This window comes from Calidris pugnax, unplaced genomic scaffold, assembly GCF_001431845.1.
Source record: "Calidris pugnax isolate Ruff unplaced genomic scaffold, ASM143184v1 scaffold178, whole genome shotgun sequence".
Taxonomy (NCBI): Eukaryota; Metazoa; Chordata; class Aves; order Charadriiformes; family Scolopacidae; genus Calidris; species Calidris pugnax.
In genome coordinates, this window is record NW_015090986.1 from 1,195,399 (window position 1) to 1,219,552 (window position 24,154).

The window sequence follows — 24,154 nt, forward strand, 5'->3', positions numbered from 1 at the left end:
GCTAAAGACCTTTGAACAGCTGGAGGAGTGACTCATCACTCTCAGGTGTATGCCAGATCCACACTGCCCTCAGGAATCAACCTCTTGTCTCAATAGCCAGATGGGACCCTTACTGCTGACTTGCTAAGGGGGAAGAATTCTCCTCCAAAAGGCCTTTGAAGGCTCTTCCAGAGGGACTCGGAGCTGCTGCTGCTGTTACCCAAGGGCAGCTGCTGGATACTGCAGTACACAGAGTACAGATAGAGACAGCCTTCTGTAAGCTTCCTCCCTCCCATGCGACTTCTCTTCTAGGCTATCAACCATCTACACAACTGAGCTCTTGGAGCCTTGAAGGAGAGAGGCAGGGGACGCTCTGAGTCACAAGCTGAATTCTCTCCACTTTTTCATTTTGGAGACAGTCTCACCCTGTGGGACACCGAATGCATAGTGCCAAGACTGTATCTGGGTTCACTGCCAGCCAGATTTTTCTTACAGTGTCTGTCTCACTTTGCCTGCCCTCCCAGCTCAGAATTTGTGGTTCCCATATGGGTATCTGTCTTAAGAAACTACATCTGTTTGGACTCACAGCATGTCCTTCCACAGCCCTCAGAGCAGCCTGTGAATTACTTAAAACAGGTCAATACAAGCAGACCTATTAATTTAGTTGTGGCATTATAAATGAGGGATGCGTGCTCAGAGAGCTGCATTCCCCATCATGGCAACACAAGGCCAGTAGGGCTGGAGGACACCACGACGTGACTCTGCCAACCCTGCAGCTGAGCAGCAGCAGGTTAGCCTGACCTGTACTTACTGAGCCTGCAGCATTCACAACAAACTGATAAACTGGGTCAGCTCCCACTTTTCTGCAGACTCTGAGCGCAAATGGAAAGTTTTTTGGAAACAAACTGAGGCAGGTGTGTTATCATACCTGTACCTTTCCTGCACTCTTGCTGATTGCATTTCTGGTACTCTGTGGGCTTGGGTTTATTCACACACATACTGTGATCTTCAGTTTCATTAGTTTCTGTATTCATGCACTTCACAGTTCTTTGCTGAATGCCCCCTCCACAAGAAACGGTGCACTGAAAGAGAGTAATTTTAACACACTTAAAAGTCTTTTACATAGCAATTGTGTAATATACCAATAGTTGAGCTGTAATGTGATGGGAAGCTAAAAATGCCATATGATCCAGAACCAATTACACTAAAGTGCTTTATGTACTGTATTTCTTCATCCAGACACCTCCACGGGACATCATGGCCAGATTTGGCAGGATACAGCAGAGGGGTAAAGAGTATCACTATGGCATCTTGGAATCTGTAACCTGGTGAGATGACTGTTTCCTACGGAGGACGATGAGGATAACCTGAAATGTCAGTCCTACAAAGTTAGAGAGTAGTAATACAAACTAGGACTGCACACTGACATTTTTTGTTTCCTCTGTTTTCTCACCATCTAAACTAAACATGAATAATCAATTGCAATGACAGGTGTAGAAATGACCAAGCTGAAGATTTAAAACAAGCTCAGTGAGATGTTTTTTCTTTGGTGACATTTACACTGTGGTTACCCTTTCTTTATGACCACAAAACAACTGCCAGCTGCTTGTTCTGGCTGCATACAGATGGCATAAAATAACACTTTCCTGTACTATTCTGTAAATGCACTTAATTCTTCTGACATTGTCAGAGAGCGTCTGAGAACTTCAGTTTATTTTAAATTCTTTTTCTCTTCAGATAAATAGCGGCCAGCAAGATACATACTTCAACAGACAGAGAATGCCAGCTAATAAAGCACAAGAGATGAAGACAGCACTGGTACCTCTTTAATTTTTCCACAAATTATTCTCTCTCTAATGTACATCTCTGTGCCTAAGACACAACATTACTGGTGTGAAGTACATCCTAGGTACTCTTGTGGTAACTTTAGATTAATGTTTAAAATAATTTTTTTATAAAGTAAAATAAATGTTATTAATAAATCAGTAAAATAGCTGCTACGCAGTTTGGTATTCAGGTGCTTGTTCTATGCATGTCCCAACATTTTCACTTCAATATTTAAGTGTTACTCTGACTCTACATTATATTATACTCATATCACATCTAATGGCTTTATGTCAAAAACAACTCATTAAATTTTCTGGGTTAAATGACTCTCCATTATTTTCTTATTTATGGCTCCTGGCTTTTGGTGTTCTTTCAATGTTTTCTTCTGCTGTGAGGACTATTTGTAATGTATGAATAGGTTTATTATGGAAACTGGAGGGAACATTTTATTAGATATACCAGTTTCTTTATAACCAAACACGTATTGCAGACACTGGAAGGTTCCCCAAAGATACACTCCATATTTGCCAATTAGATTTCCAGAAGCCAAAGTAGAGGTCTATTGGTCAAAATCCAGCCCTCCATCCAACAGCGTCTAATTCAGCAACAAATGTTTATCACTGAAGGAAATGAGATGGGCTGGCTCTGAAATGCTTAGCAATATTTTCAAAAGATCTTCCTTCATAGTTCCAGCTGTGCAAAAGAAACTCTACTTGCCACAGCCACTGGGATTCAGAGGCAAGTGAGTAATATGACCAAATATGGCCAACTCATGATATCAAATATACCAAAAAGGAAATGAATCCTACCGGGCTCCATGCCTGGCTAATCCACTGCGTACAAGGTTGCCTGTTACATGATGCAATGGCATTAGGTCTTCTTGTCCAGTCACAGTAGCCACCTTCTGGGCAGTAGATACGTCGCTTTTGCTGGCCACCACCACATGTTCTCGAACACTAACAAGAGAGGTGCACAAACCCATGAGGAGAGAGATGGGAATGGATGAGAACCCATAAACAGACCACAAAGACAGTAGGAAATATCTTTCATTTAGAAATGTAGAGCCACAGGTAACAAGAAGCACGTCACTGACCCATGTGATTGGGCAAGATGTACAGGGTAGTCTGCACACCAAGTCTTACAGGCCAGATAGGAAGAAAAGCTCTGCATCGAGACATGTATTTCATCTTATGCTTGGAGTAAGACAGGGAAGAAGCCATTACTGGTCCAGAATACTTGGTATAAAGCTGCTCCTGACATGTATTAATGTAAGGAATACAGGACAGCACAGAAGTGGCAACACAAACAGGCAACAGAGAACTGCTCATGAACTGAACCATTAGCACCAGTTACTTCCCAACAGGAATGAGACTGGAAGGTACACGTCTGTGGGATTAATCTGCCGTATTTACTGAAGACACTGCAAGTTCATGAGATGAAGCATCCCATTTTTATGAGGCAGTTTGGGACATTAAAACTCACCCAATGCATACAATACGTTGACTATGTGCCAATACAAACACAGTGACCAAGGTTATATTTTAAACATTCTTTAGTCCACATTCTATTGGTTTATTATTACTTATCAACTGATTTTTTACTATATTCACTAGGTCTGCAGTAAAGCCTTGAAATAAACCAAAAATTCTGACATGAAATAAGGCACTAGATGTACTTTGAATAATGCAATGTTCTTGTCCTACGGGGAATTGCATCCTTACGGACAGAGAACCAGAGCTAATAAACAACCAAATCTATCCAATATCCTCAGCATCATGACAACTGCCAGGGTTGAACAAATGGTTTTGTAAGATATTTTAAGTGGAAAATGAGCACACTCGTTTGGCTAATCTTCTTTTTAACTCCTTCTGACTGCTCTGACAGGAAACCCATGTACTACACACAGGTCTCCTCCTTAATGCAGGTGACACTGCTTTCTTACAGTGGCCTGTAAGGAAGCAAAGTGATCACCTCCTTTGAAATCCAAAAGCATCAGGTCCACCGTGCTGCTTTCTCCAAAGCTGCTTTTAGTGAGAGCAAACACTGAAATGTCATCAGACCACATGCTTTAGCTGACATGAATATATGCCTGGCTGCCTATGAAAGTTTTTTTGGCATAGATTTATATTACAAAGTGACCCAAAAGTTGGATTTATCTTATGTCTGACCTCTGGCCCTTTTTCCAGCAGAAAAATGTAACGGAAAATTCTAAGTTAATCATAATGAGAAAGCAACACTAAAATGGCAGCAAAAGGGATCAGTCAGAATGAATCACATTTACTGATCCAGTAGGATAGCCAAAATAAATCTTCCAGGCCATCTATTTCTCTGATTCAAGGTATTGTAATTGACAGCTCTACCTGTGTATTACATGCAATCTTAGGAATGATTCTGGGAAGTCTTACAAATGATAATTTTTGCTGTATCCATACAGAAGGAACTGTAGAGCCTCCAACTAGTACTAGCTGCATGTCTTCCTTTGAGCCAAAGTCTACCTAACAGCACGGGATCTAACAGCTAAATGTTCATTCCCAAAGCTTCTTTTAAAGAACAATACCTCGTTCCAGGGCTGCACGTGCCACTGCAAGCAAGGCTCCGTGTTACAACTAGTGTTGAGTTGTGGCTTATATCCAAGTAATTGGCAATGAAAAGGCCGGAGAAGTCGCTTTTCACGAACGTCGATGCAGTGAACATCTCGGGTCTTGAAACCACCATTGCAGTTGGCAGAGCACTGTACAGAGAACAGAAAGGGGACATCTCCAAATGATGCTCTGCTGAGCTGCTGTCCCCTCCCCGGTCACAGAGGAGGTGCAGAGGCTTGAGCTTTGAGCATCCTGACACAAGGAGGAAATTTCCAGGCTACCCGAACAATAATCTGTTGCTAGGCTTTTTTTAAGGTTTTCACCGCAGCAAATAAGAACACGTCATTTAAATATTTCCCATTCTTTACTGGAATATCCATTAATAACACAGGAACATATTTAATTAGGAAATCTTGCCAAGTATTTAAAGAAATGTCATAGTGAAAGAATCACAATGCAATAAATACAAAAGGCAAATCCTATATGCAGGGAAGTTGTTTTTTTAGCTGTTTCTGAGGGAGAGAGGGAGGAAAGAGGCACAGCTTCCTGAGCTGACTTCTTGGTCAGCCATGGAAGAGGTAGGTGTCCATGGCAGAGGACTATTCAGGCTGGCAAAACTGCCCCTTGTCTCAGCCCATAGACTTGAGTTGCTGCTGATAGGACTAGAAGATGGTGGACTCATCCCACAGTAGCAGTTCCCACCCTCACCCTCTTTGCTCCTCCACGGCACAAGGAGGATCAATACCCCAAGAGCAACCTGGATGTGAGAGAACAGGAGAGGAGAGACACCCTGAGTCTCACTCACAGCCTGTGGAACTGCTTCTCAGCGTGGAGCACCACTGGTGAGATGTGGGAGCCCTTCCAGTCCCCTATTTCTCCCCAGAGCTTGCTCCAAGGTCTCAGGCAGCAGCACCGGCTTCTGTCCCCACATACCAAAGCCCAGGACCTCTCCTGCTGCTGAGGACAAACTCAATTTGCTACCCCAAGCATAAGGATAAATATACATTTAATTAACTTGGCTTCATCCAGAACTGAAAAAAATTCTGCCTACGCCACTGAATAAACTGACATCAGCTTTCACCTTTACCACCATGATGCAAAATAACAACTGATGCTGTTCTCCTTTGCATAAAGAAGCATTCTTCAGCTGTACAAGGAACCCGAATATAATACTTCCCCTGGGAGCTGAAGGATACATGGAAGGGGAGTCCATATGGTTGTTCACAGAAGTGTCTGTCCCTCTGGACAGAAACAATGGACAGAAGTGACTGCGCAACAAATTCAGTACACACAGCCCCAAAATACCTGTAAATTACATTTGGCATTAAACTCAGACTGTAAGATCTAGTCTGAAGCACTTTTCTTTTAGGGGAAAAGAAAAGTTACATGAGGATAAAAGAAAAGAGAAAGCTTTACTACACTAGCAGGGGAATACAGCCATCTTGCTGTAGTAAGGTACCTTATGAATGTTATAAATGAGTAATGAGAAAAACAATTGCCCCTTGTAAAAGCAAAGGAAAATAGGCATTTTTATATAAGAAACTCTAATTAGGTTTGTATAGTGCAATTGCTGGAAAATAAGGATAGCTAACATAATCAAAATCTGCTAGGAGAAACCTTTTGTCTCAAACTGACCTCACAATTGGACTGACACTTTATAACATTTGGTTCCCGTAATATTTTATCATTAAACCTGACTTCTTGCTACTTTCTGTGACATAACTACCATCCACTTGTTGAAAGAGCGGTAACATTTCTGTTGAAAAAGTGAAGGTGAAATATGCCCTACTGTCTATGTATCATTTAAAATTAATTTCAAAGGCTTAAATGTGGTTATGTAATGCCTTGGCCTTGCCTGGACTTTCTAAACAGGCAGGTATTTCATGTACAAATTGATTCTATGTCAAAGGGCTCAATAATACAATGCAGGTTTTATAACTATAACCTTTTCTGCAGACTCTTCTTTGTATGAATCTGCCCTCCAGTCCAATGGCAACAACATTGTCTGAAAATATGATACATATTAAGAAAGCTTGAGAGATTTATCTTTTTCTTTATTAAATCAACATCATCTCAAATAGAATCTTGTAGTTCTTCTCTTTTTAAGTCCTTAAAAAGAACCCACTTTTTGAAGCCCCAATTTTAGACAGCACAAAACCAAAATGTAACAAGTTTCAAGAAGTGACCAAAGTCCTTCTAGGCGTTTATCACACATCTTACAATACCAAAAAAAAGAACTCAAAAGCAATTTATTGAGTTCCACTTACCACCTTGGACAGTATTGTGTGTCTTGACCAGGCTTGTGTATGTAACTAGGAGCAAATAAGACCCTGGACATAATGGGCATTCTCTCCAGTACATTTTAGTTTGGGTTTGTAATGTACAACTTAAGAGGTTACATGAATGGGGAACAGACCACGTAAGAGATGAATACACACTGGCAAGAGTGAATAGGAACACGCCAATTCACTCCCCCAAATTCCCACCTACCTTTTAAAATTAGGATAATCCCCTGGAGGCAGAGATCAAAATGAAACCACATGCAAATATGCAGAGCAGCACTAGGATCTCCACAGAATATGAATGGTGAGCCCTGCTTTAGCTCTAGATACACGAGTTAATGAGCATGACCCCCACACAGGAAGAACAAAATTCACAGCAGATGCGTTTCCATAAATAACTTAGTCAGGAAATTAGTAAATTAGTGCTGAATGGCTAACTGGAAAGCATGTATACATTCACTGAGTAAATATTTTTAAAATGAAGTATTTAGAACTCCCTGCTCTTTGAATTCAGCAAGTTTACTGTTCTCACACAGCTATGAATGAAGTTACCTTGCTCCAATTTCCTATTTTCCAGCTAGCGCATGGGCGGAGATAACATTTTCTTGCAGGATCAGGCTTTTTTGTGTGCTGACAGTGAGATGTGTTCCCGCTGCTGCATTCCACGTGTCTCCAGAAAGCCCCTATTCCACAGGTGGTAGAGCACTGCATGAGGGTGAGAGGAAAGCCCAAGGGTCAACCCAACATTAGTAAATCATTCCAGAAACAATACAGGAACCTAAATACAAATATCTAGAGCCATTTTAGATAACCCAGGTTATCTGAGATCCCCCAAAGAACATTTCAAATTCACCAAAACCTTACTTAAGGTTCTGAAGGAGGGCTTCTAGTTGCTTTGTCAAGAAAACACCAATTCTGATTTATACCATGTACTGTTTTTCTTTGGCAAACTCCTGCTTACTGAAATGTTCTAAATCTGTACCAGCTGTTCCACTCTTTCCTTCTGTGACCTCTGGGGAATTCAATGCAAAATGTCATTGGATTCAATCTTCATCACTGTTCCCTCTCTATCCCTAATGCTGCTGATGAGATATTCAGCAAATTGAGCGCATGATGCTGAAAAGCTGAAATAAATTGTGTGAGACTCTTGGGAGAAGTGTGCAGGAAAAGGATTCTTAAAACTAAGAATTCAGAGAATAGCTAAGTGTTTCCAACATTTGAGAGGGTTTTAGTGTCTGAGGTAAGACAATATTGATCAAGGCCAGTCTAGATCCCAAGAGTGCACACTCTTCACTAAAAAAGTCACTATCGTCATGTTCTGAAGCAGGAAGAGGTGAAAAGTGGCTGTAGACACCTATTTACCTTTTTCTTCCTTAAAAAGAGACGGACAGTGAACTATACACATGGAGTTACATCTAACACACGCCAAGGACCCTATAGCTGTCATTACAAACAGCATAAATGATCTTGGATTAAAAGCATAATAACGAAGACAGCAGCTGCTATTGTGTGGTTTGAACTTCCTACAGAAAAGTAGGAGAGTTAAAGAAGGAAAGCTGAGTAAGCGTCCTTGGAAAGCTGAAGCTAAGGCGAGAAAAAAAAAGACCACTGGAGACACAGAGCTGTTACCAGATTCAACCAGAGAAATGGAAAAATGGTTAATGGTCTCAACAAAGAATTTTTGAAAAATCCCACATTGTGAAGGGTGTGAATCTGCAAGGCCTCTGTAGCACGTCATCTGCAGCTTCCTGGGACATCTGTCCAAGCAGCCACAAAGACCGTGTTAAAGGGGACTGTGTGCCGTTTTACAGCTTTGCATAATTACGTATCTATCCAAGACAACTTGTCTGTTCAAGAAGACAGATTGCCCTTGCTGTGATTGCTGACGGTTTGATGACTCCCCCAGACCCTGTCTGACAACAAAATTTTATTGAAGGGCTACTTAGTCTTAGGCCAAATCCCCATTCTCAGCATTCAAGCTCCAGGGATGTTGCTGGGCAGATCATACCTACAAAGCTTTATGATCTGTGTTGATGGACATGAAACACAGCAGGATTCTTTCAAAAAAATTCTATGTGCAAGTACAGAGACAAGAGAGAAAGACATGATGCTGTAAATAACACTGGGAGAAAGCTTTAGCTTTCTTGACCATGGTTTCATATTCCAGAAAGTAGGATGATTGGAGGATGTATATATATACACCTGCTCTGAAGTTCAGGAAGAGTTAAGAGGCAGGTTTATTGCTTTTCTCTTGGATCATTCAGAAACCAAGACTCCAAGACTTCCTCTTGTCACAGTTGCTGCCTCTTACACAGAGGAAGAAGGTGCAGGCAACTTTTCATAACCAATAACAGAGGTGCAGAATGAGGAGGTCTGATCATAATGGGGTATCTTTGGTACCCAGAAAGCTCTTAGAAAGGGAAAATGACAGCCCAGAATGACCTGGGAAAGTGACAGTAAAGAAGTTAAAAGTTATAGACAGAGGCACGGGCGTCACTGTGCACTGTTTTGCCCTAGTCCAATTAGCACTCTCCCTTGGGATGTGTCAACAGTGTTATGGGATATGTCACACCATTCCACCTCAGTGACTATCATTATTCTTGGGCACTATTTATACACTAGTATAGACATATTCTAAGGAGCAAAGGAATGTGAGAATATTGGCAGTCACTAATAGAGAAAAATAGAGAGCACAGCAAGAGAGTTATCTAGGTAGATGCAGTGGTCTTGATGTATCAATGCCTTGAAGAGATGCCATCTAAAAACAGGCACAAAGTTTTACTAAGGCCATGTAAATGGAATGACCAAAAATAAAGTCAGAAAATTGTAGACTGAAAATGAATTAAAGGTAACAAACAATAAAAAGGGTTCTGTGAATGTTAGAATCAAGGTGTGAGGGGGAAATACAAAACTTTTATTTCATGAGAAAGATAACAGCTGACTTGTGTACAGAATCACAGAATGGCTGAGTTTGGAAATGACCTCTGGGTAGCATCTTGTTCAACCGCCCCTGCTCAAGCAGGGCCACCTAGAGCCAGTTGGCCAGGACCATGTCCAGACGGCTTCAGAATATCTCCAGTAACAGAGATCCCACAAATCCTCACCACTTTTTCTTCTTCAAACTTGAAAAAAAAAAAGTCAAATGAGCCAGGCTTCACATGAAGTTCATTTTAACACGAAACGACAGCTTGAAAGAGAACAGAAAAATACCACTAAAACTTTACTATAACAGTAAAGTTAGATGCATTAAGCATCCTCAAATTGATTTAATCAGCTCTGTGAGATGTATTGACCTTACCTCAATATTCATTGAAGTGTTCTTGAATAATCTTTGAACTGTTGAGAATTACTTTTTAGAATAGATTGGGAAAGTCCTAGAGGACTAGAGAAGAATATCTTTCTTTATCTTTGGGAAAAGAAAAAGGTAGATCTGTGGCCAAATGGAGTACTTCAGCTAACTTTACTTCACAAGAATATACAATGGAAAATTATCAAACAATCAAGATCAAAATGGTAAATACTAATGAAGATGATAAAGGAATGAAATAGCCCAGACAGACCTATCTATGACAAATGTTCAAGTCAGTCTAATATCCTCTGATGAGGATTCCTGGCTTAATAAAAATAGAGAGCCGGCTGATGTGACGCATTTTGACATGATCTCATGGGGCATTCTTTTAGCAAATGATGGAAATGTGGTCTAGGTAAAATAATTACAAAACTGGTGCATAGCTAACTGAAAAACTGTAATAAAGTGGTCTTCAGGGATTCAGTATCAAATGAAAAGACATTTCAAATATGGTCCTGCAGGGCTTTATCCAGAGCCAAGCTCTCTTCAGTATTTCCATTAACTAATTGAAAGATGAAAGCCAGCATGCACTTAGAACATTTGCAGATGATGCTAAGTTGGAAGAGTTGGCAGGAATGTCGAAGGACACAATCTGAATTCAAAAACATCTCACCAAATTCAGAAATTGTAAGAAAACAGTAACCTGAAATTAAAAGGCATATGCAAAGCACTACATTTAGGGAGAACTTTTTATATGTATATACATATATATGCACACACACACGTATATACACACCACAAACAAAACTGAGAATATCTGCTGATCTAGAATTACCATGTTAAGTGATCCAGAGCTTACAATGGACCATAAATTGAATAAATCAAAGTGAGATGGTTACAAAACAAGAAAAATCTCATCCCAATGTTTCATAAAGAGGGTCATATATGAAGTGATAGCAATTACTCCATTTTATCTGCCAGGTGTCAGCTGGAGTCATAATGAATATCAGTGATAAAATATCATATAAGAAATGTATGATGAAACTGAAGCAAGCCTAGATGAGAACAACAGAGTCACCAGATATTTAGAAAACACAAGGAAAATCTGAAAAGAACCAGATTGTTTTATTTAGAATTCAGACACCAGAACAGTTATTAAGAAGACAATTATCTTCCATGGCCTGGATATGAAATATAGAACCTTCATTTTCAGTACAGACGACGTTGGTTCTATGTAAGGAAAATACTTCTAATGGGGGTAATGAATGACTAGGACATACTGTAGCATCTCTGTATTATAGGCACAACCTTTGCCTGGGCTTTCTCTTGTAGACTCTGTCAACCAAGCTAAATGCAGGTCTTTGGGCATGTGCAGAAGGAAATGCTTCTCATGTTCCATGGGAAACTAAAGCCATTCTCACCTGGCCATGGGAAGGGACAAGATGAAACTTCAGCTGGCCATTAGGAGCATATGTCTTGAACAACTGCTTGATGGGGTGGTGACAGAGCAGTGGACCTATCAACCAGCTGCAGCCAGATAGAGGGCATCAACAGGATCTTGGTGGCCTAGCTGTGCTTTAACTCCACTGCCATTAGATACACTAAGTCAGCTCTTGCTGTCCTTTTTAGCCCTGCATTTCTGCATTTCCATCAATTTGCATCATGCCAGGCAGACCCAAGAGTAAACAGGAGAGAAACACACCTCTGATAGCCTTCATCAATACAGTCAGAGGCAGACCAATACAAGGAGGTTCCCACATCTGGAGCCTTGGCTATACTGATTAACTTGATTAAAACAGGCCATCAGAAAAATTAGGTAAGTTGTTCGGATACCGAAGTGTCTCACCCTAGGTATCATGATTTGAAGAATATAACATCCATTATCACAAAAAGAACTCTGTTTACATGAAAACAAAATTTTACAGTGGGAAGGATATTAAATACAAATTTTTAAAATGTGAGTAGGCTCCCTAATGACTATATTGTCTTATTATAGTTGCTAGAATTGGGTGGCTGCCCCTCACCAGCCCTGACCCCACAGTAACTACGATCTCAGGGCACAGCAAAGTAACAGCACAGAAACACAACTGCCAAAAAGCCTGGTGCCAGGTATTGGAAAAGGAAAGTCAATAGCAGTATACGAAATGTAGTAAGGACTTCTCTGAGGTCACAGAAAACTTCGCAATCTATATTGCTCCTGCACAGAAAGTAGGAGTCACACAAGTATTAATAACCATTCGGTAATGACCCGGAATCAGGGAAACTAGGACAAGTCATCACCTTTCAGACCCAAGTATTTTCTAAATGCTTTAGACCTCAAAATTGAGTTTTCAAACTCCCAGAAGCTGTACTTGTTTCACTTAGTCAAACAGAAAGACAGCACTTTTGAAAGTGAGTATTACACGATATTAATACCTATTCTGACTGTATTTCATTACTTTTCTAATTTCCAAATTTCATTTTGGTACAGTCATTAAGGCAGATAAAATAACCGTCCATTTCTACATTCAAACAAGACATAGTAGAACTCTGTATTTATCAGCTGCTGTATCCAAAGAATATTGTACAACCACAACCACTGGCCTGACCCAGTTCTAGTACCTAATCACCTGCACTTCAAAGGTGCAGAAATCCATATTACAATGTCTTCCCATGGACATGTGGTGGACAAATTAAAAACTCTGGATATAACAGTTTAACTTTGTTCTCTGCTTTGCAGATTCAAACTGGTTTTACCAGGCTGAATGCTGCTCCGAGTTCAGAGGTATTTGCTTAATGGTGAATACAAATGCTGATGGTGAGATGAGATAGCAATGCACCACAAAAATCTCTTATGCTAGTAGCCAACTAAAAGTATGTTTAAGTACCCATGGTATTAATGTGCTTTTTAGAGTAATAAAGCTAGTCTACTTATATTACCCTGGGCACATGCTGAATTCGAAAACACATGCCATTTAGAGAGAAATGGTATTTAAGTGAAGGTTATAACACAATAGCACATCTCCAGCTAACTTCCATTATGTACTTACTTGGAAATACAAGCCTATTCATTTGGTGTCTCCAGCATTCATGTAATAGCTTAATTTCTTGCTGTGGTCTAAAACAAACTCCTGAGGTATTTCTGGTTATAGTGAAACCTGAATGTCATACCCCTGGAAGTGTTATAGAATAGACTATTTCAGTTGGAAGGGACCTACAATGATCATCTAGTCCAACTGCCTGATCACTTCAGGGCTGACCAAGAGTTAAAGTATCTTATTAAGGGCATTGTCCAAATGTCTGAAACACTGGCTTGGGGCACTGACCACCTCAGAACACTGCCTGTTGCAGTGTGTGACCACCCTCTCAGTAAAGAAATGCTTCCTCATGTCCATTCTAAACCTCCTCTGATGCAGCTTTGAACCATTCCCACGTGTCCTGTCAGTGGGTACAAGGGAGAAGAGCTCAGCACCTCCCTCTCCACGTCCCCTCCTCAGGAAGCTGGAGAGAGCAAAGAGGTCACCCCTCAGCCTCCTTTCCTCCAAACTAGGCAAGCCCGAAGTCCTCAGCTGCTTCTCACAGGACATTCCTTCCAGCCCCCTCACCAGTTTAGTTGCCCTCCTCTGGTTCCATTCAAGTCCCTTCAAGTCCTTCTTAAATGGTGGGGCCCAGAACCGCACGCAGGGCTCAAGGTGAGGCCACACCATCGCTGAACACAGTGGGACAGTCCCCTCTTTTGACCGCCTGTTTGTGCTGTGCTTGATGCACCCTGGGGTGCAGAGTCCTCTTGGCTGCCAGGGCTCACGGCTGGCTCACTGGTACCTGCTGCCCACCAGCTCCTCCAGATCCCTTCCTGCAGGGCTGCTCTCCAGCTGCTCCTCTCCCCATCTGTGCTTGTCCCAGCGTTACTCCATCCCAGATGCAGAATCCAGCATTTGTTCTTGTTCAATTTTATCCACTAACCATTGTACAATGCCCCAATCTATCTAGATGCCTCTGCAGGGCGCACTGTCCCTCAAACGAGTTGACAGCACCTCCCAGTTTGGTGTCATCAGCAAACCTGCTAATGGTGCATTCAGCTCCTGCATCCAGACAGCTGATACATGTATTGAACAGAACTGGTCCTAGAACTGAACTCTGAGGATCACCACTGGTGTTGTGTCACCAGCCAGATGCAGCCGCACTCAGTACAACCCTTTGAGCCCTCCCCTTTGGCCAGTTCTTCACTCACAGCACTGTGAACCTGCTCACGTCACAGTTGGACAACTTCTCCAGAAGTATGCTGTGAGGGATGGTATCAAACGCCTTACTAATGTCCAGAACTAGGTATACTGCCTTCCCTTCATCCACTTACTATAGAAGCATACCAAATTAGTTAAATAAAACTTTCCCTTTGTGAACCTATGTTGACTGTGCCTGAACCTATGTGCCTGATGATTGCATTATTCTTTAAATGCCTTTCAACAGTACAGCCACTATAATCTTCTCCATAATTTTTCCAGGAACTGAGGTTAGACTAACAGCTCTGTAGTTTCCTGGGTTTTCCCTCACACCTTTTTTGTAAATTGCAATAACATTGGCTAGCTTCCAGTCAGCACGGACCTCATCCGACTGCCAAGACCTTTGGTAGAGGATCGAGAGGGGACCTGCTATAATATTTGCTAGCTCCTTTATAGAATCATAGAATCAAGGAATGGTTAAGGTTGGAAGGGACCTCAAGTTCCAACCCCCCTGCCATGGGCAGGGACCCCTCCCACTAGAGCAGGTTGCTCAAAGCCCCATCCAGCCTGGCCTTGAACCCTTCCAGGGATGGGGCATCCACAACTCCCCTGGGCAACCTGTTCCAGTGTCTCACCACCCTCATAGTAAAAAATTTCTTCATGAGATCTAATCTGAATCTTTTTTCTTCCAATTTAAAACCGGTTTCCTTTGTCCTATCACTACACTTCCTGGCAGAGTCCTTCTCCAGCTCTTCTATAGGCACCCTTCAGGTATTGAAAGGCCGCTATAAGGTCTCTACTCTGGGATGAATACCAGAGTGCCCTATGGACTTAGGAGCATTCAGTTGATACAGCTGGTCCCTTGCAATTTCAGTGTCCAGTTATGCACAGTTTTGCAGAATCCATAGATACAGACACACTCTATGTAAAAAAAATCTAATATTTGATATTCCAGGTTATCAAATTCTTTATATGAGAAGTATTTCATCTGAATGCATGATACTCATTTCAGATTAATCATGAAAACAAGAAGCTTTATTTCCTCAGCAGTGTTTCAGACAGCTGTTCACACTCTCCACTTCTTGTAAGTTAAAAATAAAAAATAACTTACCTCACTCCAGTTGCCTACTATCCAGTAGGCATCACCAGGCAAATTGTTGGATGTTATGAGGTGGCTGCTTTCTGTGACATTTGTTAGAACACCCTCAGATGTTGTGCTTTGGTTCCTGAGAGTGTGCTCTAGAGCTGACGATTGTGTGCTGGAGGTTACAGTGTCAGGTAGCTTCATTTCTCTTCTGTTGTCAGGCTGGTCTCTTGGTACCTGTCTGAAGACTGTGGGTGTTACTGTAGCTGGTGGTTGTGGAGTGGTTACTTCCACAACAGGCACATCAACTTGCAGACTGATATAGTTTGCTGTTGTTGGAAATGCCAGCCCTTGTGCTGCTCTGCTAACAGGAAGGAGCGTAGAAGGTTCTCGGTGATGAGATGCTGGGAGGGGCTGAGAAGTCACACTCTCATTCTGAAGGACAGGAGACCCAGTATCCGGGGCTGTGCTCCCGGTTGTGATTTCAAGATTGAGTTCTGTGCTGTAAAGAAGATCAATTGGTTTCTCACTGCCTCCAACTGACCCATCAAAGTCATCAGATTCTTCGGTTAAGTAATCATAGCTGGACGTTATTTCTGGACTACTGGTAAAAGAGGAGACAGGAGTGTCCTCACTTCTTTGCACCTCACTCTCTACCGTGGAAACTGGCTCACTTTCAGGAATATTTTCAGCGTGCCTTATAATTTCAGTACTTAAGCTATTATGAAAAGGCCATGAAGTAGTGTTTTGGTGTGAATCATTTTCAGTAGAAACAGCTGGATAATTGTAAATGTCACTTGGTCCAGCAAAATGATTTTGTAGTGTTCCTTCTTTTTCTGAGACATTACCCAAAGCAGGGGATGTAGGCAAACAAGGAGTTACATTTTCAGCCTCAGGTAATTTTGTTGTTGTAGGTGATCTTGGGCTTGGCGTGGGTATTCTGTGAGGAGGACTCCGTTTAGGATTAGTAGTTGTTTTTCTGATTATGATCTTTCCTCTTCTGGGTGCCAATGGAGGTATCAGAAATCTTCCAGCAGAAGGACATTGCTGGAGACCACACAGGGCCTTAGAGTTTGGTCTCTTGGAAGTATCACATGGCTCATCATTATTTTTGGCACAAGTGACATTACGAGTCCTTATTCCACCACCACAAGTAACCGTGCACTGCAAAGGAAAGAGAATTAATGTATCTCCCCATTTCATTCTGCTGCACATATCAATAAAAATAAGTTTTAAATGGAATCTGTTTATAATAAAGAAGCATCATTATAAATAATCAATAACAAAGCTTTTCCTGAGGAACAAGCCCTTCATTGCAGTGATGTTCCACTGTCATGGAGCTCTTTCCAAAATTTTAGAACAGTAAATGTCACCTTGGGGAAAGAGCAGTGAAAAAAGAGTACATGATAGAGACAAAATATGAAAGCAATATGCCAGAATTTGATTTCTTCAGTGAGTCACAAAAGCTGTTTTGCCAATACCTTCTCCACCAGGTTTATAAAAAACAGACTTAAAACCTGCTATCAAAAACAGAGCTGACTGGCTCAGTGCTGGGTATTCACAGTGCCACAAACCCACTGCAATTACCCACGCAGCTCACAGATCCTTGTTGACTTCATGAAATGGATTTTTCATTCAGTCCTAGTGCATCCAGCACATGCTGCCAGGGCTGCTAGCGTGTCTCTCCAAAATTACAGACCACTGAAAGCAATTAACCTATCTGGCTTCTATTTAAATGGGTGCACTAAAGGGTGCTGGAAGCTAAGAATAACCAATTTTTCTGTGATGTTTTTCATCCTCGTCCCCACAGGCACAGCCATGCCTTCAGCAGCTGTTGCTCCACTGAGGACTTTCTGAAATTTCAACACACTTTTCCAGTTTGAGGTACTAAGGCTGGAAGACTGGTTGGATATGAATGGAGATGTTCCATGCAACCTACTTGAGGAAGTCTTCCTAGGATGAGAGGGGCCCTGATGAGCTAATTCAGGTGGCTTAAGCCAGCTCACCATGAAGCGATGAAAACTCTTATTGCCAGCACTTCAAAGCCTCTGGGATATCTAACCCTTTTCCGAGCTAGTCTAGGTCACGGGACAGTAGAAACACCAGTGACCTTGTGTTACTGGGGCACTGTCTGTTGTTGAAACCTGTAAAATAACATCATCTCTGCATCAACAGGAGCAGGGAAGAAAGTAGGGCAACCTCAGAGTAGATAAGTTCACTAGCTATTCTGTCTGTCCTTGTAATTCCAGCTGTATAGCACATTTAAAGTGCTCAGTCCTATGCAAGCTTACATCAGCTGCAATTTGACCTCTGAAACTATTCAGTAAAGGACTCTGCTTACTGAGGAAGACAGCAACTACTAACGCTATGTTTCTGCTTACACAAAAATATAACACAGTTATTTTGTCAGACTTTGCCACTTGGATAATTTAGATTAGCATTTGTGTGACTAAAAAGAAACCATCAGCCTCATTAACTTTTTAGGGTAATGGCTCTCTCCCAGAATTAGCTTTGAAAAACCTCTGCTTTAGATTATGGCAATGTACTAATAAGAGATTTCAGAATGGCTACAACATTCTGTCCTCATTATCTGCCTAATCAAGTGTGTTCAGTTTATAAGATACAGAATTATTTTCGAACAGCCAGATCAGCTCAGGCAAAAGCAAGTTTTGCCTGTATAAAATCTCTCCCATACATTCACCAATCCAGAATGTTCTGCAGTTACAAGTCTCCTGATAATCATGTCATTTGTACCAGTGAAATAATCTGTCCTACTCCTACGCTCCCTCAACAATTTCTACAGGTGTAGAAATTTATTTTTGTCCCTTTCTGCAGGGCTGCTCTCCAGCTGCTCCTCTCCTAATCTGTACTTGTGCTGGTGTTACTCCATCCCAGGTGCAGGATCCAGCATTTAGACTTGCTAAATTTCATCCCATTAATCACTGCTCAATGCTCCAATCTAATTCTCTCTGCAAGGCCTCCTGTCACCCCCTTCAAGAGACTCAACAGCACCGCCCAGTTTGGTGTCATCAGCAAACTTGCTAATGTTCATTCCACTCCTGCATCCAGATCATTAGTCTTGGAAGTTTCGAGTGACTCAAAACTTACTTCTCCCCACTCTAGAAGTATCTTAGTGCATTTTTAGTTTTCATGGAGAAGTAGACTTTTCTACATGTTGGGGACCCTGAACTCTCCTCGCCTTTAATGGAAAGTGAAGTTGTGAAATAACTGTAGATACCAGCAACGTAATCTAAAGAAAGCTAAGAAGCGTGAGTTCCTTCCACAGATTCAAGCATATGACAAAGCACATCAAATCAGTGCTCCCTACTAATATTAAGAAACATTGCAGAATACGTTGCAGTATATTTAAATAAATTTAGTATACTGCAGTCATCATTTTGATGACCTCACATTCTGCTGTTTATCAGCTGCCAGTGAAGTAACTGCACAATATTTAATTAACTCTTGAAGGATTCTAGTGTTTGCCAGGGGTTCAGATTGGTACTAAAAATAAAAGGCTTGCTTGCTGTTGCAAAAACAGCAGAGTTACGAATGCAAGAGATATGAATGTAAAAATCCTTCCTTTTAGGCCTACAGTCACGATGCAGAGCCTCCTCTCATCTGGTCCACAGCAGTAATGAGTATTACACATATTTTCAGCACGCAAGCGTGCTCTGTTCTACAGTCCCAAAAGCTCAGCATGCCAAACCCCTAGAAACAGCCAACATGCAACACTTACTGAGGTCTTTAGCAAGCAGGGCAGCTTATTTCTGCTGCACAAAGGATTTGTGAAGACATCTTCATAAAAAAAAGAAAAATTTGAAAGCAAAAAAGCTGGTCATTGCTCCCCTCTGCTGACTATAACAGGTCATTTTGAAGAAAAACATTCACTATTACAGTTAAAATTAATTTACCTCAGTCCAGTTGCTCACTGTCCAGTCAGATGGGCACAAGACATCTCTGTTGCATGACAAATGGGTCTTTGGTTTAAGTAGGTGCTGGCACTCTGTGACAGCCAGTGCCTGCTCATCAGATCCCACCGTCTGGATGCAAAGAACAGTTCGCTTCTTCTGGCCTGTTGGGCCACACGTGGTCGAGCATTTCTGCCATTCTCCTGCCCACCACCTGAAAACCAGGGGGGTGAGGAACATCAGAAAACAATCCATCACAAGCACATTAAGAGAAAAGTCAGAGACTACAAGAAAAAAGAAAGAGTAGTTTAAATTCTGGGTTCAGATACATGCTTTTCATATTAAGTCCAGATCACTCAAACTTTCCCATTTGCCCTGTGCTCTGGTACCAGTGAGTACTTAAGATGATTCCCAGACAGCAGTAAGCATCAAGTATTATGTTTCTACAAGGCATAAGAATCCACTGAGTAGATGGTCTTTCAAATCCAAATTTGAGAAAACGCTAGCAAGTTTAGTAATCTGTTTACTGTATCCTATTTTTTATCTTCTTATTGCTACCTCAGCAGAGAAAGAGTAAATAAATGAGAGTCACCTGAGGGTCTGTAATAACAGCACAGGTGGAGAAAGTCCCCTCATATGTCTATGCAGCCAGTACTGCACAGATGCTCAAACTTGCTCTGTCAGCTCTAGAAGGGGAAGCAGCAAGGCACATAACCCCCAAAAACAGGTTAGTCAGAGCCGTGCTGCATGAACTCACATGGGATCAGTGCCCTACAGTGATGTACCTCTGATGTACTGACGGGCCTAGTCTCTGTGCCTGCACTAGGCTGAACATTTCTGTGCTTTGTTCCTTCTTCAAGTAACGACGATTCCCTTACACATCTCTCATCTGATTAAAAATGGTCTTCCATAGCATGCTATGCAATGTTCCTCCTAAAGAAAGATAAATGTTTCCTCTAGTGCAGTATAAACCAACTTAGCATGCAGCGCCATCCCCTTCATACTCAGTTTACCTTTCTCCAGATTCATCTACCTATTTCTTCTCATGCTGACCCAGTGTGGGTCAACTATCTTCCATGATAAGAAAGGGGGGCAAAATTTTCTGGTTTTCTATTATTTCAGAAGCACTGGCATCAACTGTAATAGGCAGCCTAGGCAGAGGAGAGGAAATACTGGACCTGTTGGTCACCAATGCAAGTGAGCTAACTGATGACATCAATACTGGAGGCAGCCTGGGCTGCAGTGAGCATGCAGCAGTGGAGTTCGCAGGCCTGAGGGATTACAGGTCAGGTGACGAGTATAGCCAGGACCCTGAATTTTAGGAAAGCAAAATTTCAGCTGTTCCAGGAGTTAGTCAATAGGACCCCCATGGAAACTGCCCTCAGGGACGCGGGAGCAGAACCGAGCTGGCAGATCTTTAAGGACACTTTCCACAGAGCATAAGAGCTCTTGATCCCCAGGTGTAAGAAATCAGGAAAGGAAGCCAAGAGACCAGCATGGCTGAGCTGAGACCTGCTGGTCAACCTAAAGGGCAAGAAAGAGACGCACATGCAGTGGAAGCGAGGACAGGTATCCTGGGAGAAGTCTAGGGACATTGCCCGGTTGTGTAGGGATGGGGTCAGGAAGACCAAGGCACAGCTGGAGCTGAACTTGGCAAGGGATGCAAAGAATAATAACAAAGGCTTTTACAGATATGTCAGCCACAAAAGGAAGGTCAAAGAAAGCATACCTCCTAGCCCTGATGAGAAAGACAGGCAAACTGGTAACAACAGATGAGAAGGCGGCTGAGGTTCTCAACAGCATTTTTGCCTCGGTCTTCACCAGCAATCTCTCTCCCCACACCCTTCAAGTGGATGGACCACAAAACAGGGGAGAGAAGGAGAAAAGTCCTTCCCACTGTGACAGAAGATCAGGTTCATGGTCACCTGAGGAACATACATGAGCTTATGAGATCCAACAAGGTGCATCGCAGAGTCCTGAGGGAATTGTCTGACGTGGCTGACACTCCCCCTGACATTTGAAAAGTCATGGCAATCAGGTGAAGTCTCCAGTGACTGGAAAGAGGGAAACATTGCACCCATTTTTAAAAAGGGTAGAAAGGGAACTACTGACCTGTCAGAGTCACCTCTGTGCCTGGAAAGATCATGCAACAGATCTTCCCAGAAGCTATGCTAAGGCACATGGAGGACAGGGAGGTGATTCAAGACAGCCAGCAGGGCTTCACCATGGGCAAGTCTTGGCTAACGAACCCAGTGACCTTCGATGATGGAGTGACTACATCAGTGGACAAGGGATGAGCTATCTATGTCATCTATCTGGACTTCTGTAAGGCGTTTGACATGGTCCCCCACAACATCCTGCTCTCTAAATTGGAAAGATATGGATTTAATGGATGGACTGCTCGGTGGATGAGGAATTGTTTGGACGGTCGCATCCAGACAGCAGTGGTCAATGGCTCAATGTGCAGATGGAGATAGGTGATGAGTGGTATCCCTCAGGGGATGTCCCTGGTGTCCCTCAGTATTCCGACCAGTACTGTTCATCATATCTTCATCATTAATACAGACAGTGGGATAGAGTGCACCCTCAGCAGGTTTGCTGATGACACCAAGCTAAGCAGTGCAGTCAATAGGCTGGAGGGACAGGATGCCATCCAGAGGGACCTGGAGAGGCTTGAGAAGTGGGCCCATGTGACCTTCATGAGGTTCAACAAGGCCAAGCGCAAGGTCCTGCACCTGGGTCAGGACAAGCCCTGGTATCAAACAGGTTGGAGGAGGAAGGGATTGAGAGCAGCCCTGCAGAGGGGACTTGGTGGATGAGAAGCTGCCCATGAGGCAACAATGTGTGCTCACAGTCCAGAAAGCCAACTGTATCCTGGGTTGCATCAAAAGAAGCGTGGCCAGCAGGTCAAGGGAAGTGATTCTGCCCCTCTACTCCACCACGGTGAGACACCACCTAGAGTACTGCATCCAGCTCTGGAGTCGTCAGCACAGGAAGGACATGGATCTGTTGGAGAGAGTACAGAGGAGGGCCAAAAAAATGATGAGAGGCCTGGTGCACCTCTCCTATGAGGACAGCCTGAGAGAGTTGGGGTTGATCAGCCTGGAGAAGAGAAAGGTCCAGGGAGACCTTACTGCAGCCCTTCAGTACCTAAAGGGGGCCTACAGGAAAGATGGGCTCAAACCTTTTAGAGGGAAGATTCAGACTAGATGTAAGGCAGAAATTTTTTACGGCCCAGGTTGCCCAGAGAGGTGGTAGATGCTCCATGCCTGGAAACACTCAAGGTCTGGTTTGTCTGGGGCTCTGAGCAACCTGATCTAGTTAAAGATATCTTTGCTCATTGCAGGGGGGTTGGACTAGATCATCTTTAAAGGTCCCTTCCAACTCAAACTATTCTATAATTCTATGAACTGGGGCACTTGCCTAGAGATTTACCTTTATACTTTTTTCAAAAAAAAAAAAAGAAAAAGAAAAAAAAAGTATTTTTCCTTCCCATTTGACTGCCCTAGGCAAGAACACAGATCTAAGCTGCTGCATAAAAAATCTGACCCAGCTGTGAACTTGAAGCCTCAAAAAATTCCTGGACAATATTACTTGTTCCTCAGTTTTGATGTAGGTCATGACAAAGCCTTAGGCTGAAAACAAAACAGGAATTTATTTAGAAAACACCTTTCTAGACAGAAAGGTGGAAACAATTGGTTTTGGCTTACAACCAACACCATTCTATTGGTGTTACTTTTAAATTCAGTAAACTTGGAGTAAAATAATCCGAATCTGATAAATACATCAAAGTTCAACATCCAGTTTTATAACAGTTTTTGCTCCTTGCTTTGTCTCCCATCTTACTGCACTTCTGGCTTCTTCAGTTTGTTGACAACCCCTCTCCCCTTACCTCTATATTTTCTATGTTCCTTCTCTGTTTCCTGATTAATGTACTCTTCAGTTGCAAATGAGCTGTCACTGATGTGGAAGGCACTGATATCTATTTCCAATCATTTTGAAAAAAAAAAAAAAAAAGACTCAGAGCAATCAAGCAATGCACACAGCTCATTTCTGCAACCATCTGGTCCTCCCTGGGGTACCTACACCCACCTTTCCTCTCTTTACATACTGCATTTCATTTTAAATTATCCTAGAAGTCCCTTGGTACACAGACTGTTTTGCTACATGCTCTAGAATGCGGCTGGTTGCCATTACAACCTTGTGTAAGGCCTCTGGGCACTGCTGTAATAAAGGAACAAATTATTTTTCTCCTTCCCCTGCCCTTCTTTGGGTTGTTTCTGGCTCTTCCAGGCTTCTGCAAACAACAAAGGAAAACTAAGAAGTGGTTAAGAAAAAAAGGCGAGCACACCTCAGCGGCACAGAGCAATAAAAAATGGAAAAAATATATTACTGCCATCTGAATCAAGGTATTTTAGGGTTGTTTACATCTTTGGCATCTTCTTTCCAATTTTATCATCTCCGGTATCTTGTAAATTGCTCACGCTTTGCACAAATGCAACCTGAAGTATGTGAATTGCCCTATTAATTTTAACAGAACCCAATCACATATTTCATGCTATAGATATACAAACCTGACACCCCTCTCCCACTGTTTTCAAATGGCTCTGAGTGAGGATTCAGCAGTTTGCAGGTTTAAATGCCGAACTCAAAGCAACAAATCATCAGATCTTAGTACAGAACCTGTCTTGCAGTTAGAATCTCAATACAGAATCCATCAGTAATGGTGCGTGATTCACTATTGCATGCAAAACATTTTTAAAAAGTCACGGAAGAAAGTAAGGTGCTCCCAAGTTAGGAAATCCCAGAATTAAGTCCTTCCTCTTTCAGTACAGGTAACAGATGGTACTGGTGAGCCACGTAGCTAATTGCCCGGCACCTTGTTTACCATACACACTTCAAAAAACTTGCCCTGACTGAAAATTTATTCTTCTCATTAGCTGGAGTTTTTGATGACGCATGTTCCCATTTCCATTCCAGGGTACATGCACGTGCCTCAAA

General features: G+C 42.2%; 1 protein-coding gene across 2 annotated transcripts in view; it reads right to left on the reverse strand.

Annotated features, from left to right (window-relative positions):
• ADAMTS12 (ADAM metallopeptidase with thrombospondin type 1 motif 12) overlaps window positions 1–24,154 on the reverse strand; it is a 178,868-nt gene that overhangs the window by 4,276 nt on the left and 150,438 nt on the right. For both annotated transcript variants that reach the window (XM_014953998.1, XM_014953999.1), the window contains 6 exons: window positions 19,157–19,367; window positions 15,270–16,406; window positions 7,223–7,375; window positions 4,364–4,537; window positions 2,616–2,762; window positions 908–1,061 (listed from right to left, as the gene is read on the reverse strand). In XM_014953998.1, the coding sequence (XP_014809484.1) occupies window positions 908–1,061; window positions 2,616–2,762; window positions 4,364–4,537; window positions 7,223–7,375; window positions 15,270–16,406; window positions 19,157–19,367 (1,976 nt within the window). The remainder of the gene's footprint in view (window positions 1–907; window positions 1,062–2,615; window positions 2,763–4,363; window positions 4,538–7,222; window positions 7,376–15,269; window positions 16,407–19,156; window positions 19,368–24,154) is intronic.